Source organism: Physella acuta, unplaced genomic scaffold (assembly GCF_028476545.2).
Source record: "Physella acuta isolate Inbredline_101_S28 unplaced genomic scaffold, ASM2847654v3 ptg001257l, whole genome shotgun sequence".
Classification (NCBI taxonomy): domain Eukaryota; kingdom Metazoa; phylum Mollusca; class Gastropoda; family Physidae; genus Physella; species Physella acuta.
This window is the reverse complement of record NW_026732772.1, coordinates 44,684-60,890: the sequence shown is the minus strand read 5'-3', so window position 1 is coordinate 60,890 and position 16,207 is coordinate 44,684. Positions and strand designations below refer to the sequence as shown.

At 32.1% G+C, this 16,207-nt stretch overlaps 2 protein-coding genes across 3 annotated transcripts; one reads left to right on the top strand and one right to left on the bottom strand.

Moving 5' to 3' along the window:
• Window positions 1-1,041: 1,041 nt before the first annotated feature.
• On the bottom strand, window positions 1,042-7,364 carry LOC131957689 (vacuolar protein sorting-associated protein 29). Its single transcript, XM_059322432.1, has 4 exons — window positions 7,280-7,364; window positions 4,936-5,127; window positions 3,975-4,210; window positions 1,042-2,669 (listed from the first exon to the last, which is right to left on the bottom strand). The coding sequence occupies exons 1-4, from the start codon at window positions 7,280-7,282 to the stop codon at window positions 2,552-2,554; spliced, it is 549 nt and encodes a 182-aa protein (XP_059178415.1). The 5' UTR covers window positions 7,283-7,364; the 3' UTR covers window positions 1,042-2,551.
• Window positions 7,365-9,073: 1,709 nt separating this feature from the next.
• On the top strand, window positions 9,074-16,199 carry LOC131957693 (cell cycle checkpoint control protein RAD9A). Of its 2 annotated transcripts, none has more exons than XM_059322437.1 (13): window positions 9,074-9,264; window positions 11,262-11,332; window positions 11,523-11,669; window positions 11,939-12,053; window positions 12,355-12,454; window positions 12,773-12,879; window positions 13,027-13,133; window positions 13,643-13,707; window positions 14,033-14,155; window positions 14,390-14,446; window positions 14,720-15,197; window positions 15,437-15,508; window positions 15,710-16,199. In XM_059322437.1, the coding sequence occupies exons 1-13, from the start codon at window positions 9,222-9,224 to the stop codon at window positions 15,806-15,808; spliced, it is 1,584 nt and encodes a 527-aa protein (XP_059178420.1). In that variant the 5' UTR covers window positions 9,074-9,221; the 3' UTR covers window positions 15,809-16,199. The 2 variants fall into 2 exon arrangements, with proteins under 2 accessions (XP_059178420.1, XP_059178419.1); XM_059322436.1 differs by having other exon boundaries at window positions 14,696-15,197.
• Window positions 16,200-16,207: the final 8 nt, after the last annotated feature.

The window sequence follows — 16,207 nt, the reverse complement described above, 5'->3', positions numbered from 1 at the left end:
CCCCCCCCCCCCCTGGAGAAAAAGTCTATAAATAGTTGAGCAACAGCGCAACAAAGACCAGCCCTTCATGAACAGCATCACAAAGATGTTCTTGATCTTAGAAAGGTAGACGAATAAAACCGCAACGAAAACCTGACCATCATCAACAACAGCATCACATCTTCTAGATCGCAACAATTTCTACTAGGCCCCCAACCCTATAAAGCACTATGTAAAAAAATAAACCTCCCGAATTCTTTTGTCACACTCTCCTGCCCCCAATTACTTTGTATTTTCAATTGATACATTTGAGTAAATTTTACAATTTTTCGAGTTGGTGTCACCCCTCAAATGGTGTCACCCGTTGTAGACCGCACCCCCAACCCCTCGCCTTGTGACGCCACTAGAGCAGAAGTGGGGATAAAGTTACAAGATACACTTTAGCTGCATTTTAATTTGATTATAAACTTAATAAGTTATTTTAAATTTCAGTTACGTCTTTTCTTTTATTTTTCTAAATTGTAAAAAAAAAATGTTCCAAATGTCAGCTCGAACTAGATCTAGATAAAATTGACGGTATTGTATAATGATTTGCGGCTGATTCGACATTTTTTTTTTTACATTGGCAACCATCTAGTTGTATAAATTAAATTTATACGGTTATGCCCCTTTGAGAGTTGAAAACAATTTAGTTATCGATATAGCTGTAGTTGTTTTTTAATTTAAAGAAACAGCAGTTAGAGGGAGAAGTAGCTGAACTGTGGCTTTATTTTAAGATGTTGGCCTACGTTTTGACTTTTAGGACGATGGTTAAAAGTGGGGTTAAAAATGAACCCAAAACTTATGACTTCATATAGATTATTTATAGATATACGTCCAGCTGGCAACTAAACAGCTTGATGCAGAGTTTGGATACATGACCAGGTAACTGTTGCATTTTGCTGCCCAATCGGGAATAACAAATAACAGAACCAGCATCATGTCCTGGACACAAATGTGAATAGATGATGATGAACAACAGACGAAAGAAATCGAAAGAAAATTTCAACACTAACACTAAAGCAATCAACAAAATATTTTAATGTTTAAACATGACAATATTGGTGCACTAATTCTGGGTCTATGGGCTTCAAGTACAAAAAAAGATTTGCTGAAAAAATAAAATTTAAAACAATCATCTATTAAATAAAATCTTCAAAATTACACATTCACAAATTCTGTTCTCTCTTTGTCCAGATGTTCAGAAATACTGAAACCATTTTAGTTATTATGGCTAAATATTCAACTGGACAAAATACTTCTACATAACATTAAAGACAATCCCATTCTTAATAACCTCTTGAGAAATCAGAAGGAAATGGAAATTAAATTTTATGAGTAGGCCTACTGTACAAAATACAGATAATATAAATAAACAATATTTGATTCACAAACACCAGCTAATTTATTAGTATCTTTACTTAGACAACATGACATGTATAATATTAAATGACTATTAAAGCAAAAGATTGACTGGAATCAAAATATCATTAGCATCAGACAGTGGAATACATACACATCACAATGTACTTGATTTTACCCCTCATCAAAATATAAAGAAGAAAAAATGCCTGCAGTTGTCTCCCAGTCAGAATAACATTCAATCAATTAAAACAGTCAATCACACAATTTTAAAATAAGAGGCTCAGCCAAAATCAAAAGTACCTTTTTTAAGCAATTGTTCAAATGTAAAACAAAAAGTTTTTTCCGAGGAGCTATTTTTCCTCATAAATAGTTTAAAGTTAAAGATATTACAAAGAAATATATTTTAAGCGAGGGCTAAATGTCTAAATATAACTTCAAATTATATTTGTAAATCATCATAATAAATATCAATTATCAAGTGATTTTTAAAGGACATTCACTATAATTTCAAATAATAATAGTAAATCATAATAATAAATATCAAGTGATTTTTAAAGGACATTCACTATTAAAAAAAAATTTTTTTTTTGCTCCAAATGGTCTTACTAATAAAATATAAATTTGAATGATTGTTTTTTTTTTTTAGGATTTCCACTTACCTAGTTATGTGCAAAAACTATTTTCATAATAAAGAAAACATTATGGGGAGATAATGAAAACAATTAAAGGAAAGGTAAATATCATTTAAATTATCTAACATTCATTCATTTCTTTTAAAATACATTGCACCTTGATGAAACACATACTGTTAAGTTTAATATTAATATGCTTCTAAAAACCAATGCAGCGTCTAAAACATGTAAGCAAAAATGAGTGCATCAAACTTAGTTTTTATTATTCAATTGCTCAGAAAGTTTCAGAAACACACACAGTTTCATCCATAACTCTTATATATCATAAGGTAAAAATGTAACACAGTATGATGAAAAACAAAGAGCAGGTAATATAATGACCAAGATGGAGAACTCAGTGCTGCAACACTGGTGCAGAGGCCCCAGAATGGAGGTACACAAGACATCTTTTCTTCACAAAACTTCTTGTTTTATTTAATTTTTGTTTCTCTTCAATGGTCCATACAGAAAAGTCAGCACATTTAAAAAATGTTTGTTTAGGATTTGCGGTATTCTATCCTTTCAACTTTGACCTCGTCATCAATAAGTTTGTAGATGTATGAGACAACTGTTGACTGTTGGATATCCAAGATGACAAATGAAGGAATAACATTACTGTGGAGGGAAAGATAAAAACATGTGAGACTGTCTAACATAAGTAACCATAATAAAAAAAAAATTCTGAATACATGAATTTCTGAGGGGAATGGGATCAGCAATTCTTTTTTTTTTGGAGATTTTTTTTTACGTTTGGTCATATATTTTATTTTATTTTTTAAAAGAAAAAAAAATGTTTTTTCAAATTATTCATGCTCCAAAACGAAAAATAAATTCCATGAGTTTTCCAGGAGATTTCCAAGAGTTTTAAATAAATTCCAGGAGATTTTAAAACTAAGAAAGTATTAGTTCATGTGATGGAAAATGTTATAGACATAGACCCGATAAGCTTAAATTTAAATTAGAAGGTACTAATTATTTTAAGCGGTGGTGTTTTAGAACTACTTAAAAAAACATTGGAGCCAAAAACTACCACTTTGATAATAACCAAACCACATCGTTATTTATGCTTTTAGCCTTATTGTAATAGTAGAGTCAGTAGATTGCTTTTACAATTTGTCGACGGTATCCCCCCCCCCCAAGAAACGGTACAAAGGTCACAGTGAGTTCATTTGAGGTCAGAATATAATAGGCCTAGAGCGCACGTAAAAGCAGGAAAAACACTGCTATTTAAGATTGGCCATGAAATCATTTTTATTTTTCCTAAAACAAGCTGTATCAAACATGAACCGGGCTTGGCTGATGTATTTGTCCTTCAAAGAACGGCAATATTTTATAATAGATCTACTTTTTAACAATTTTTTGAAAAAATATTTAACTGAAAACATCAGTGGAAAATTCAGAATTTCGAGAGATTTTAAAAAATTTCATTAGATTTCAAGATTTTTACAATTTCATAAGGATTTCAGGAGGTTTTTACAATTTTTAAAATTTCATGAGTTTTTCAGGATCTTCTGGAATTTCAGAAGGCTGCATGAACCCTGTAAATATGTTTTATATATATATTAACATTAGAATTTCATGGGATGGCATGGTCAGGTGGTAGAGTGCACAACTTCTAATCCAGAAGTCTAGAGTTCAGTTCCTGGACTAGCTGTTATGTGAAATATTTGCACACAAAAAAACTCTATAAACTACAAAATTAACCCAATGGAACTACATTAAGGAAATACAATGAAAATGTCCACTCTAGTGATATCATGACCTAGATTTACTATAAATAAAAACCTGGTTTCAAAAAAAAAATTGAAAAAAATATTGAACACCGGGAGAACTGTTACAGCATGGCGGGCAAGCCTATACGACCGCTGTGATCATTTTTACCGTATGAAAGAGTTTAAGAGTTAATAAAAAAAAGCTCACCTATCTAAAGCATAGTAAGACCCTGTAGCTGATCCAGGGTTGAGAAAGAATTTCCCCTCATGCTCTAAGGCCTGAAACTTGTGTGTCTGGCCAGAGATCAAAATATCAACATCCAGCTGTCGCTGGACCATAGCCAGGCTCTCAATATCCCCCCAGGGTACAACTTGATGACCGTGACAGAGACCTATCCGAAACTGTCCCACTGTGACTACTTTTTGTTCTGGATAGTTCATGTTCTAAAATAAAGATGAATAGTGCAAGTTAAGTCATTTGCTTAAATTCACCTTATTTTAAAAAAGCAGTAATAATTTATTTCTGTTCTAGTTCTACTATCTGGATAGTTCTAGTTCTAAAACATAGTTTAAAAAATAGTAAGTGGAGTCTTTTGACCAGTTTCACTTTATTTTAAAATAGTATTAGAAATTTAAATTAGGACCTTTATTTGTTGCTAATTACCTCACTAAATAATTTACTATAATAAAATATAAAATTAAAACAAAGAATGTAGGTAAAAATAATTTAACAGGAAGACTTTTTCAAATCAGAAAATTTCCAAACTTTTCATTTTCTAGAAACAGTGATGGAAATATCTACTATTTTATTAGAGATACAATTGTCTCCCCTTAAATAGGATGTTCTTTTTACTTTCTCACATACAGAGTATAGAGGAAGTGTTGTCATTGAGCAAACATCAACATTCGTTAAAGTCTTGACATTTTTTAACTTCCTAAGTAAAAAAAACCTAGTTTTGCAATCTAAAATTAATTAGTGAAGAATAAAGGCTGGAGTCAGCACAATTTCACTGACTCTTCATCCTAGGAACCAAAAATCCACTCAGCGCTATATCTCTACAGCAGACCTAAATTATAATAAGTATGAGCGCAACCTTAATGACATTAAAATAAGTTAAGAAAAGCTAGTTGTAATATTGTTTGACCTTAAATTAGAACATGCTACAAACCTCATCAAAATCACCCCGCACAACATGGACATCACTTGCAAGTGTCTTCAAATAATCAAACGACTCTTTTGTACACAGGTTTCCAGTGCAAAGGATGTGCTGTATTTTGCCAGGTACTAACAGTTTTTTAAACCGGGCGGGCAGTGAATTGCATCTGTGTGGTATATGTAAATCACCAAGTACAAGGACCAACTGAAAAAAAAGTTAAAATATTTTAGTTAGACACGAGTTATAATTGATAAATTTATTATAATTCTATAGTATTAAAAAATCCTTGACATACCGGTACCTCAATAGATTTGTGATAAAGCCTATATGCCCTAATTTTTATACTGCAAATTTATTATAATCAGGGTTCATGCTCAAAAGTTCAAATAAAATTCCAGGAGTTTTCCAGGACTTTTCCAGGAGTTTAAAAAAAATTCAAGGAGATTTTAAAAACAAAAAAGAAACCCAATTTGTACATTAAAAAAAAAAAAGCGTACTTAATAATACATTTAATTAGCTAAGCCAATGCAAAAATTTAATTTCAGTAAAAATAAAACAATATATTAGTTACATATTAGGATAGAGGCTATCAATCTGACTACAGACCAGTTTGAATTTTCAAAATCTGACCATAAACAAAAAAGTTATGATTTTTTTTTGTCATTAAAAAAAATTGCAGATTTCTATAGCCTATAGAATTATAATAATTCTATAGACTATAGAATTTGTTGAAATAATACTATAATAGTATTATTTCAACATATTACATCTTATTTTTGATTATCGTTAACTTCTTACCAGACAACATGTGGTATTTTTTACAAACTAAGCGTACACCTATCAGTTATACAATAATAGGCCTACATAGTTACATAGATATTTATCATTATAGAAGAGGTGATCTCTAGATTAACAAGACTGATAAGCTTAATAATAAGGTTCTTTATGCAAAAACGCCTTTTTAAATTAGAATTCATTATTTCACAATTTTCTTTAATAAAAGGTTCAACAATTATTTAGTCGCTGCATTGAAATAATGAGAATAAGCAAAGGTAAAATAGCAATATTGGTGAGGATCAGTGTGTATCAAGCGTATCGTTCTGTGACTTGTCATACAAGATGTCTCGGATTCAGATCCATCAAATACCTGCTTGTCATAAACAAATCTCTCAAATTATTTTTATCACTGTTCACAAAAGGGTGACTTAACACGTTACTTTTTTTTTTCTAACAGTAATTTCACTTATATAATTGTCTTTTGTTTCTTCTCATTTGTGACGTTATCAAGCACACATTCTTGAGAGAAAAATGTGTCCTAGATTTTTGTGGCTTTTTACTCTAGAAATTGCGATGGAAACTACTAGATCTAGATTGATCTCTACTACGCTAGCTTCTCAATACCAAGTTAACACCAACAGTGACTGTGGACTTTTACAGAGACTTACACTTATCATACCATATGATATAGGCCATTTTTAGATGGAAGAAGATGCACGTTTGCATAGTGCTACAATTACTTGGTTTTTCTTGTCATCTAAATTTTCAATTGTTTAGGCATATGTGTTGTCTTTTAAATGTATGCTTTACTTTTGGACTAGAACTATTTACTAGATATACTATAACTATACTACGAACACTCAACACCTGACGACCAGCCTGAAGCACAGCTGCTCGACCATACATGGTACAGATAGTTTATTAAGATGAATAAGGCTAAAAGGATAATTTGATCCCATTGCGCAGCTATAAAAGGATTATTTGAGCCCATTGCACAGAGTATTTAATTCGAGCCCAGTTCATTGAATTTTGCATCTTCTGCCGGCCAGATTAACACAGGGGGAAAGAAGCTTCTTCAGGGCAGTCACTTCATCATATCAATATATGAATGTCGTATTATTCATCAATCAAGTTATTTGTGTAGCTAGCTAGATCTAGTAGCTAAATCTACTACTACTGATCTAGCATAGTAAAAAAATAATTAAATGAATAAATATGAATGGGTAGGTCCTAGGCCAAAAAAAAAGTAAATAGGGCCTACTGAATAATGATGTCTGGTAGTCAACGTGAGTCTGTATTGAAGTCACTGTGAGTCTGTATGTTGACTGTCACAGTCAGTGAGTTAGACAAGTTACTTAGTTTGAACTTTGAAGTTAAGACTAAGAGTGAAGCCAGTGATTGAGTGAAGGAGTCAATCTCAGAATCTCAGATTGAATCTGTGTCGTGTTGACACGCCCACTGTTTGTTTAACAATAATCGTACGTTAATAATGTATAGACGCAAGAATTTATTATGTAGAAAAATCTAGATCTATTAAACAAGGTTGAACACAGTTCCGAATTTTACTATGGCTATTTACCATTGTTATTTGAATTTTTAGAAAAGATAACTGTCTGATTCAAAGGGAGTAAAATTATCAGAATGTTTTTACTCTATGAAAACCGGAAGCCGGAAATAATAAACAATCACATGCACATAGCTAATTTTATAACGTCAAATTTGGTTGGCTTAGAAAACGTTACATTAAATAGATCTTAGGACTGTAGTGTATATTTGAGTGGGTAACTTAAGTATACTATTATTACTAATTAGATCTATAAAGGTTTTAAAGATTTAAAGGGTCATCAATAAATGACGTCACGATTTTTTGGACGATTTTTACCTGCCAGCCGTCGGTGATCGTTGCAAAAACCAGAACCACCCACCCTCTCTCTCTCACACACACAAACACCACTGCTTACGCCCCCCCCCCCCCCTTTCAAAATATAGCAGTTCAATAATATTTTGTGAAACAACAATTTCTTACTAACATTTTGACTGAGCAATTTCTGTAACCATATTTTTTTCTCTCCCTAAAATACAAAAATAACGGCTAAATTCATTTTCTAACTGGGGGTCGTCCATAAATGACGTCACACTCGCAAGGGGGGGGGGGGGGTCGTAATTTTGTGACGGTGTGTGGGGAGGGGGGGGGGGGAGTCTGATGGCGGGACGTCACACTTTTGCATTTTAAAACAGCAATGTTAGAAAACTAATTTTAGCCGTTATTTCGCGTTTTAGAAAACTGTTTTAATATAGATTGTAATAGGAATTTATTAAAATACTCTATTTTGACAGAGTTCAGACAAGATTTTAGAAAAATATCAATGTTTTAAGAAACATTCAACTGCAATGTTGAGGGGGGGGGGGGTGTAGACTGAGGTGTGACATCATTTTAGGGGGGGGGTCTGGCTTTTTGTGACGATGTGTGACGGAGGGGAGGGGGGAGGTAAATATCGTCAAAAAAGCGTCACGTCATTTATGGATTTAAAAAATGCAAAAGGTTGACTTCGCCATCCATTCTACATTTCCCAACATGCTGTTTGGGGGGAGAAGGGGGGGGGGGGAAGAGGGGATGTATTGTGATGGCAAGCCAAACGAAAACTGTTTTCTAATAAGAATAGGCCAATATTAGAGATAACCTGTCAAAAATTACAATTTTTTTTACATTGAAATGATAAGATTTGTGTTTGTATTTTTTCTAGTTTCTTATCACAGGCATTGTCAGTCAATGGGTTACTTTAATATTTGATTTTAACAAATGGTTGCTATTCACCCGACCCCTCCCCCCCTGTTCGGAAAGGGGTGGTGGCATTGCTCTTCGAATATTTCAAAAACTTCAAATAACTATGATTCAGTAGTGCAGTCTAAATGACCTTTAAATATTTATGTTCTTCTTGCCTACAGTGTTTCTTCCAGACTTTTTTCTCCGGGGGGGGGGGGGGGGGGGCACTTGAAATAGTTTACTATATAAAATTCATTTCGTTCAGGGGGGGGGGGGCGGTAGACTTTTTTCGGGGGGGGGGGGGCTCCGCCCGAAGAGATGCCTGGAAGAAACTCTGCCTCTAAAGGCGCCGTTCGATGCGCCCGCACTATCCCCCCCCCCCCCCCACTCCCCAGCTACAGCGCCAGCTGAAATAAAATTGTAGTGTTAGCGTAATCTCTCTTCAACCCTCCCCCCATATAGATCTATTACACTTTTTTTTCTGTACGTTTGAGCGGTGTGGTCTACCCTAGAGAAATGGTAAGGGATTAGAAATCTAGATCTAGATCTAAATAAATTTTAGATGTAGGCCTAAGTGTTCCAGTTGCATTTTTAATTATCCCCTTTTAAACATGGCGGCCTCCATGGAATCAAATGTCTCTTACAAGTGTTTTAAAACAGATGTCTTGTTTTAAACTACGCCTACTTGATTTAGTGCTAGATCTATACTAATGCAGCTTTACCTTAATTTTGAATCAATTTTTACATTAAATGTAAAATGTCCTCTTTGAAATGCACTATTCCTGGTGTCAGTCTCAAAGGTACAAATTTAAAAAAAAGTAAAACTACTAAACTCCATTTTACTTCATTTTAGCGTATTTTATTCTCCGCTTCTCGTTTACCTCCAGTTGAGCGTATTTTATTATAATAACCGAAACACACCAAAACATTAGGAAAACACGATTTATTTATTTGTATTGTATTTTTGTTTTAACAAATGAATAAAAAAACAGACTGACTTCGTTTTTTTTTGATAATTTTACTTTTGTAAAAACTTGAGAAAAATCCAAATTTAGAATATTGACTGAATGTGCTATGTTCGTGTGTCAGGATTTTCATGGAAATGGGTGAAGTACGTAAATGGTAAACGTACCTCCTCATAATTGCAAGGTGGTTAAGTTTGTATTGTTACAAGTATCTCCCAGGCATGATACTATAAATAAACATTTATGAACTTACATTACATTGTAATGATTACAATGACCCCAAAACTGAGGCCAACACAATTTCAAACATCTATTGCCCGAGCTATGACGTAAGGATTTTTCTCCCGCTGACAATCACACGCTATTTAATTGGAACTGTTCTAATGTTTTTTTATGTTTTTGTTTTACCTTTTCTAATTAAAAATCACATTCATAATAAAATAATTAGATCTAGCTCTAGTCCTAGTGTTTTCCTTATGTTTTTGTGTGTTTCAGTTGTGTTTATAATAAAATACACTCAACTGGAGGTGAACGTGAAGCGGGGAATAAAATACGCTAAAATGGAGTTTTACCCTTAAAAAATATAATATTAATTAGGTCTATTAGCATTAGGTCTATTATAATTACTAATTAATAAATTACCTAATGATAATGGAAAAGTTCAAAGAAAGTAGAAAGTGTGAATAGTCACACACAGTGTCGACAGTGAATACTTATACTAGAACTACAACTATATTAAAAAAGCAACAACACTTGTTTTACTTACGACCTACCACATTGCACTTTATCAATCCATCCTAAACAAATCATATTAATAGGCCTATTATGGTATTACCTAAACTAAATTATAGGCAAGGCTTAGGGCCTTTTGTTAAAAAATTTACTTTAGAGGTCGTCAAAAAATTATGTCACATATTAGGCCTAACCAGAAATTGATTAATATTAATATACTCTGACAAGTTCACAAAATATTAAGAAAAAAAAATGGATATTCAAAAAACAAAAATTACAATTTTGAGGGGGGGGGGTTCTTTTAGGTTAAGATGTGACATAATTTGGGGGAGGAGAGGGGGGAGTAGATTTTTGTGACAATAGGGAAGGGGGAAGTAAAAATTTTATAAATATTTTTAAGTTTGAAAAAGTCAAAATCTGAATGAAATTGCTTAAGGTCCAAGCTAAAAATCATATTAGATCCATATAACCACTACCTACTATTTGGTCCACAGCATAAAGATTAGTTTAGTTACAGTGATACACATTACTCATTACCTGTATCAGAATGTATACCTTTTAAGCTTTCTGTTTGTGTTATAACCTATTGTGATTTTTTTCTTGTAGATTTGACTATATAAATAGATCCCTAACTAAAATACAACAAGCCCATCAGTTGGTTGAGGCCCTGGTGGTCTCATTATGCTAAGGATTTAAAGGGTTGACTCAAAATATCATCCAAACTATTATTTATAAGGACATCCATGAGTCCAACCAGCATTGATGGGTACATTACTCATATTAGGGGAGGTAAAGCCAGCTGGATGGGCATAGTACCGACCATACTATCTCTTCATATGCCTAGGTCAAGAAACAAATGGATCTTTATGTCTGAAAGGGGAGCTTTACTTATAATTTGTAGTAATATAACTTGAAAGTCTTTTAACTTTATGATTAGATTAGAGATTAGGTGAACTGAAGCTATCTGCTTGGTACTTGGAGAACTATACAAACATGTATCTCTGACAGTCAGCTCATGCAATTAAAGAGTACTATTGTACAGCCGTTAAAAAATGTGATGATTACTGTTTATGATTTCTTATTTTGTTTCGTCTTATCAGTTTTTGGTAGAGCAATACAGTCACTTTCAAAAATTGGAGATGAGCTATACTTTGAACCTTTGGATGATGGCGTAAGTAAAAAAACATCTGTAGTTATCTGTTCTGCATTATGTAGGCTAAATCTATGACTATGTGAAATTAAAAGTCATCAAAATTCAAAATGCAAATTTTAATAAAAGTTTCTACATTTGAATTATACAGTTAGAAAAACAAGGTTCAACACTGTAATACATGCATAAAATGCATCTTTTTTCTATACAGTTGTACTTAAGGTCAGTGAATTCCTCTCGGTCAGCGTATGCCTGCTTTCAGTTTTCACCTAGTTTTTTTCTGCATTATGTGAATGGATCTCAGACAGATGCAAATAACTCAGATGATGATTTTCTGCGGTGTAAAATTGGAATGAAAGTAAGTACACGAGAACTCAAAGATTATTTAGTATAAATATATAAATTGCCCTGAAGTTTGTATTTAGAGTATTATAAAAATCAATTATCTAAAGAGGATTTTTTTTATTTACTCAATAATTTAATTTTAACCCGGAAGAGTAACTGTTTAGAAAGTGATATAATTCACCCAATAATATCTAATGTTAAAGTTCACAATAACATCATTACTTACCACTTTAACTAGTCAACTATAGCAATGTATGATACATAGCTGTAATCTTTTTCCAGTCTGTAATGACAGTGTTTAAATCGCTCTCTACAATTGATAAAACAGTAGAAAAATGCAGAATTTCACTGAATCTGTCAGAAGCGAGACTTGTCTTTCAGATGTATTGCAGACATGGTCAGTGTTTTCTAATTAGTTTTACATGTTTTAGTTGTTTTATGGACTTGGATCTCACATGCTGTGTGATTACCTGTATTTAATACATATTGAATGGACAGCTATGTTATTGTTGCAAAAACAGCAAATATTCTGATAAGCCTGTATTTTTTCAATGTTTTTCTACAAAGCATGAGTCTATAGTTCAGACAGATCTAAAACACAAAACAATAACTACTTTTATGTACTCACTCAAGTTAACTACTTTTGAAAAATAATTGTTCATTTACATTCACCGGGCTCTTAATATTTTTTGTAACAGGCATCATAAAAACTCACAATCTGGCTTACATTGAATGTGAAACATTGCAAGCTGTTTACTCCAAGGATCTTTGCCCAAATAAATTTACAGCCCCTCCAAAGTGAGTCATAATTCAATATACAAATGAAAACAATTGGCCTACATTATATAAATCCTACTATTGTTATTGTTTCATTTTTAGTAGTCTACATCTTCAGATTATATTGACGCTGAAGAAAATCACACATTATTTGAAATTTAATAAAGTCTGTAGCATTATTAATTATTAAAGCTTCATAGTCTTTGGAATTTTAAATTTTTTTCCTTCATTTGTTCTCACTCACTGCTTTTAGTAAATTATCTTTAAAGATAATGTGTTACAAGATGGAAAGTAAGATAGATAACTCTTAATCATTTTTTTTCTAAATGTTTTTTCCAGACTTCTTTGTGATGCTGTGCTTGCCTTCCAAACAAACCAAGAGGAAATAACCCTCATCATGAGACCAGACTACGTAGCACTAAAAAATTATGTGGATGATGAACCAGGTAGGGGCTCATGATTTATCAATTTCAACATAATGCTGGACAGAGTCAAGAAACCACACCAAACCACCAAATAGCTATTATATCATTCTGTTATTTAAAATGTAATATTTTAGATAAATTTTAACGTGTATGAATATTCTAACACAGACCCTAACAAGGTGATACACACAGAGCTTACACTTTCACCCAATGAATTTGACAACTATCAAGTTGGGGTGGATTCTGATGTGACATTTTGCCTCAAGGAACTTAGGGTTAGTCATTTGACTATATTTAAAAGATAGTGAAGTTAAACTTTCGGTGTGGCGTTCAATAGGGCAAAATAAGTAGAGATAGTTTGTGGTTGGGGACGCCAGTAAATGGTGGAATAAGTTAGTGTGGTCAGTACTATGACCAGTTGTCTTCACTTTCCTGACAAGAGTCGGGTACTCATCAGACGGGTTGCTCCGAGGGGGACATACTTTAGACCACAAGCCCGGACCCGAACTTGAGACTTTCATGCTAGCAGTCATACTGTCTACCATCTGGCCACCCCATCTCTAAAGTGACCATATAAATTCCGCTAAAATAATTGATAGTTATTTATAACTCGATTATACTTACCTATCTTAACTGTGTTCAATTATTCTTTATGTTCTTATATTCTTTATCAGAAATACTATATATTTTAATTGTGAAGTACGTGCATTTTCAGCAAATGAATTTAGAAATTTTATATAAAGTAATATTTAATTTACTACATGTTCTAATTATGATATACCAGGCCATCTTGGGATTTGCTGACATAACATCTCTACCTCTCACAGTCCAGTTTGAAGGAGCTGGAAAGTATATTGCTTTTAATCTATATAAATCATTTAACATAAGTTTTACAATGCTTTAGATGCAATATAAAACATCAGTTTAATGATGATTTACTAAGTACTACACATTCATTATAATCTTTATATTGGGTTGCATTTAAATGTTTTAAAATTTGAAATATTTTAGTAATTTTTAAAGTTTTAAATAAAAATTTATTTAAATACAGATTGCTATACATAGTAACACAAAGTCAGCTATTAAAATGTATATGTATATTATGACATAACATTGACTAATTAAAACATCTGTTTTAATTTTTAGTTAATTAACCAAAAAATTGATTTTCCAGGCCTATAACATTCTCCATTACTAGTGATCTTTCCTTTGAAGCCAATTTTGTTTTGGCAACATTAGCAGACGTGGAATCTTCTCAAATTTCACAATCTAAAACCAAGCATGGCAACACTAGCAGGTTGGGTTTGAATCTTTAAATCAAAGTGTTTGCTTACTTTTCAGGCTTGTTATTTTTGAAATAACAAAGGCTAATAAATTTTGAAGTATGTATTACAAATGGTTAAAGTTTCATTATTATTTGTAAACTGATATATTATGTCACTGTTGTTCTTTCATCTGAATTTTTTCAAATAGGCATACTTTATGGAATATAATGTACTTAATTTGCTTACATTCAATATTATTTTCTTAGGAAGACAAATACATCACATTCAACCAAACAGCCTAATGGTGGATTATCAGTGAAATCGTAAGAATATTTTGACATTGATGTAATCAGAGCAAAAACACTGTTACTTATGTTTACCTTGGAATTGTTAAAATCCACAAACTTTTAAAAAATAATTAAGGTTTTATTAAAATTTGAATTGGGAAAATTTAAAGGTACTTAAATTACAGTAAAACTCCTTTACTTAACTTTTATAATTCCAGAGAAATTTTTAAAAATTCTCAGCGTATTTCATAATATTTTAAATGTGATTTACTTGTTCATTTTCAGTAGAGCTAATTCTCATTCAAACAGTACCAAAGAACTTGTGCATAAACAAAATGCATATAAAAACCTACCAGAGCCATCAAATGCGATTGACGATGATGGTGATGATGCAGAATTGACGATGGCTATGATGGATATCACTGCACCTGATGAAACGTTACTGAACAATGAATATCAACAATATAAACTAAATCAAGGTGCTAAAAATATTTCTGCTGGAAAAAGTTTAAATAATCAAGATGAAAACAGCAAGGATTGCAGCATAGGAGAAAATGGAGGAAAAGATTCAGAAAATAAAAATGTGAATAGATTTGCTTCATCAGATGATACAAATTCTGAACAGATAGCAAACAGATTGAATAATCAAGAGCAAAGTTTCCACACCAGCAATTATGTACCTGATCAAACAAGTTCCCCTGCTTTAAACAACAGAAAGACTTTGTCTTTGAAATCTGCTTATAACTCTGACACAGATGTCAGTCCTGTGATACCTATTCAGTCTGATGTAAGTTGTGTTTTTTATTCTAATATTCTTTCTATTTACTAACTATACTTGTTTTCTAATGGATAAAATTGATAAATGCAAAAAAAAATTCCTTGACTTCAGCAAAAAGTGGAAAAAGTTTTTTTAAGCTACTTTTAATGTACTAAAAAAATTTATCAATTAAGATCTATAAAACCATAAAGCAAATTATGATGTCTATTAAAAATTGTATAGGAATATTTTTTTCTCGCTTGTTTTAGACCAATAACAAAGTAGATGATCCACTTGAAGAAGACAGTGATGAAATACCTGCCACACCTCCAAGCAAAAAGGTAAATATCTCTTCCCAGAATTTTCTTACTAGTTTTAAAAAAAAAATGTTTTCGCAAGGCTTTTAAGTTTTGTTTTCCATAACATTGTTAACTCTTAGTGACAATGAATTATGTAGAATCCACAACAAACTGCACCAATGTGAATTATTCATCTCATGTATTTATTGTAAATAACTCAAACAAAACCCCCTCATTTTACAGTTTAGATCAGTTTTCTTTGGTACTCAGTCCAGTACCCAGTCTTCACAGTCTCAGAGGAAGCGCATCATCCTTGCGCCTAATTCAGATGAAGAGGACTAAGTGTTGGAGAGTACAACTTACAAGTTTTCAGTAATGTATTTTCATAAATTATTTAAAATAGGTTTTGGTTGCGATCATCTTTAAAGGGACAATTCTGATATAACTCAATAATTTAAATTTGTTGTTGTATAATTTTACTTTTACATTATTGCTAAATGGGAACTGAAATGAATATTTTTTTCTCAATTGTATTTGATGTAATTGTGTTGTTACTGAAAATATTGTAAATAATGAAATTGTTGTAAATAATAATGTAAAATACATATTTATTTTAAATAACTTTCATTCATGTGTTACTTGTTAATTTCTTAAATTATTTTATTTTGCGCCAACTTTGTATAATAAGGGATTTCTTTTACAATGTTCCATGTTTTCAGTGGCAAAAACATAATAAAATAC

Excerpts from the sequence above, each read along its gene's own strand:
- LOC131957689 (XM_059322432.1), bottom strand. Across the intron at positions 4,211-4,935 it reads TGCGGGGTGATTTTGATGAG|AACATGAACTATCCAGAACA; the intron begins GTTTGTAGCATG and ends TCTTTATTTTAG. Across the intron at positions 2,670-3,974 it reads TCTTACTATGCTTTAGATAG|TAATGTTATTCCTTCATTTG; the intron begins GTGAGCTTTTTT and ends TTCCCTCCACAG.
- LOC131957693 (XM_059322436.1), top strand. The coding sequence starts at position 9,222 with ATGTCCTCTTTGAAATGCACTATTCCTGGTGTCAGTCTCAAAG. Across the intron at positions 13,134-13,642 it reads TTTGCCTCAAGGAACTTAGG|GCCATCTTGGGATTTGCTGA; the intron begins GTTAGTCATTTG and ends ATGATATACCAG. Across the intron at positions 15,198-15,436 it reads TGATACCTATTCAGTCTGAT|ACCAATAACAAAGTAGATGA; the intron begins GTAAGTTGTGTT and ends CGCTTGTTTTAG.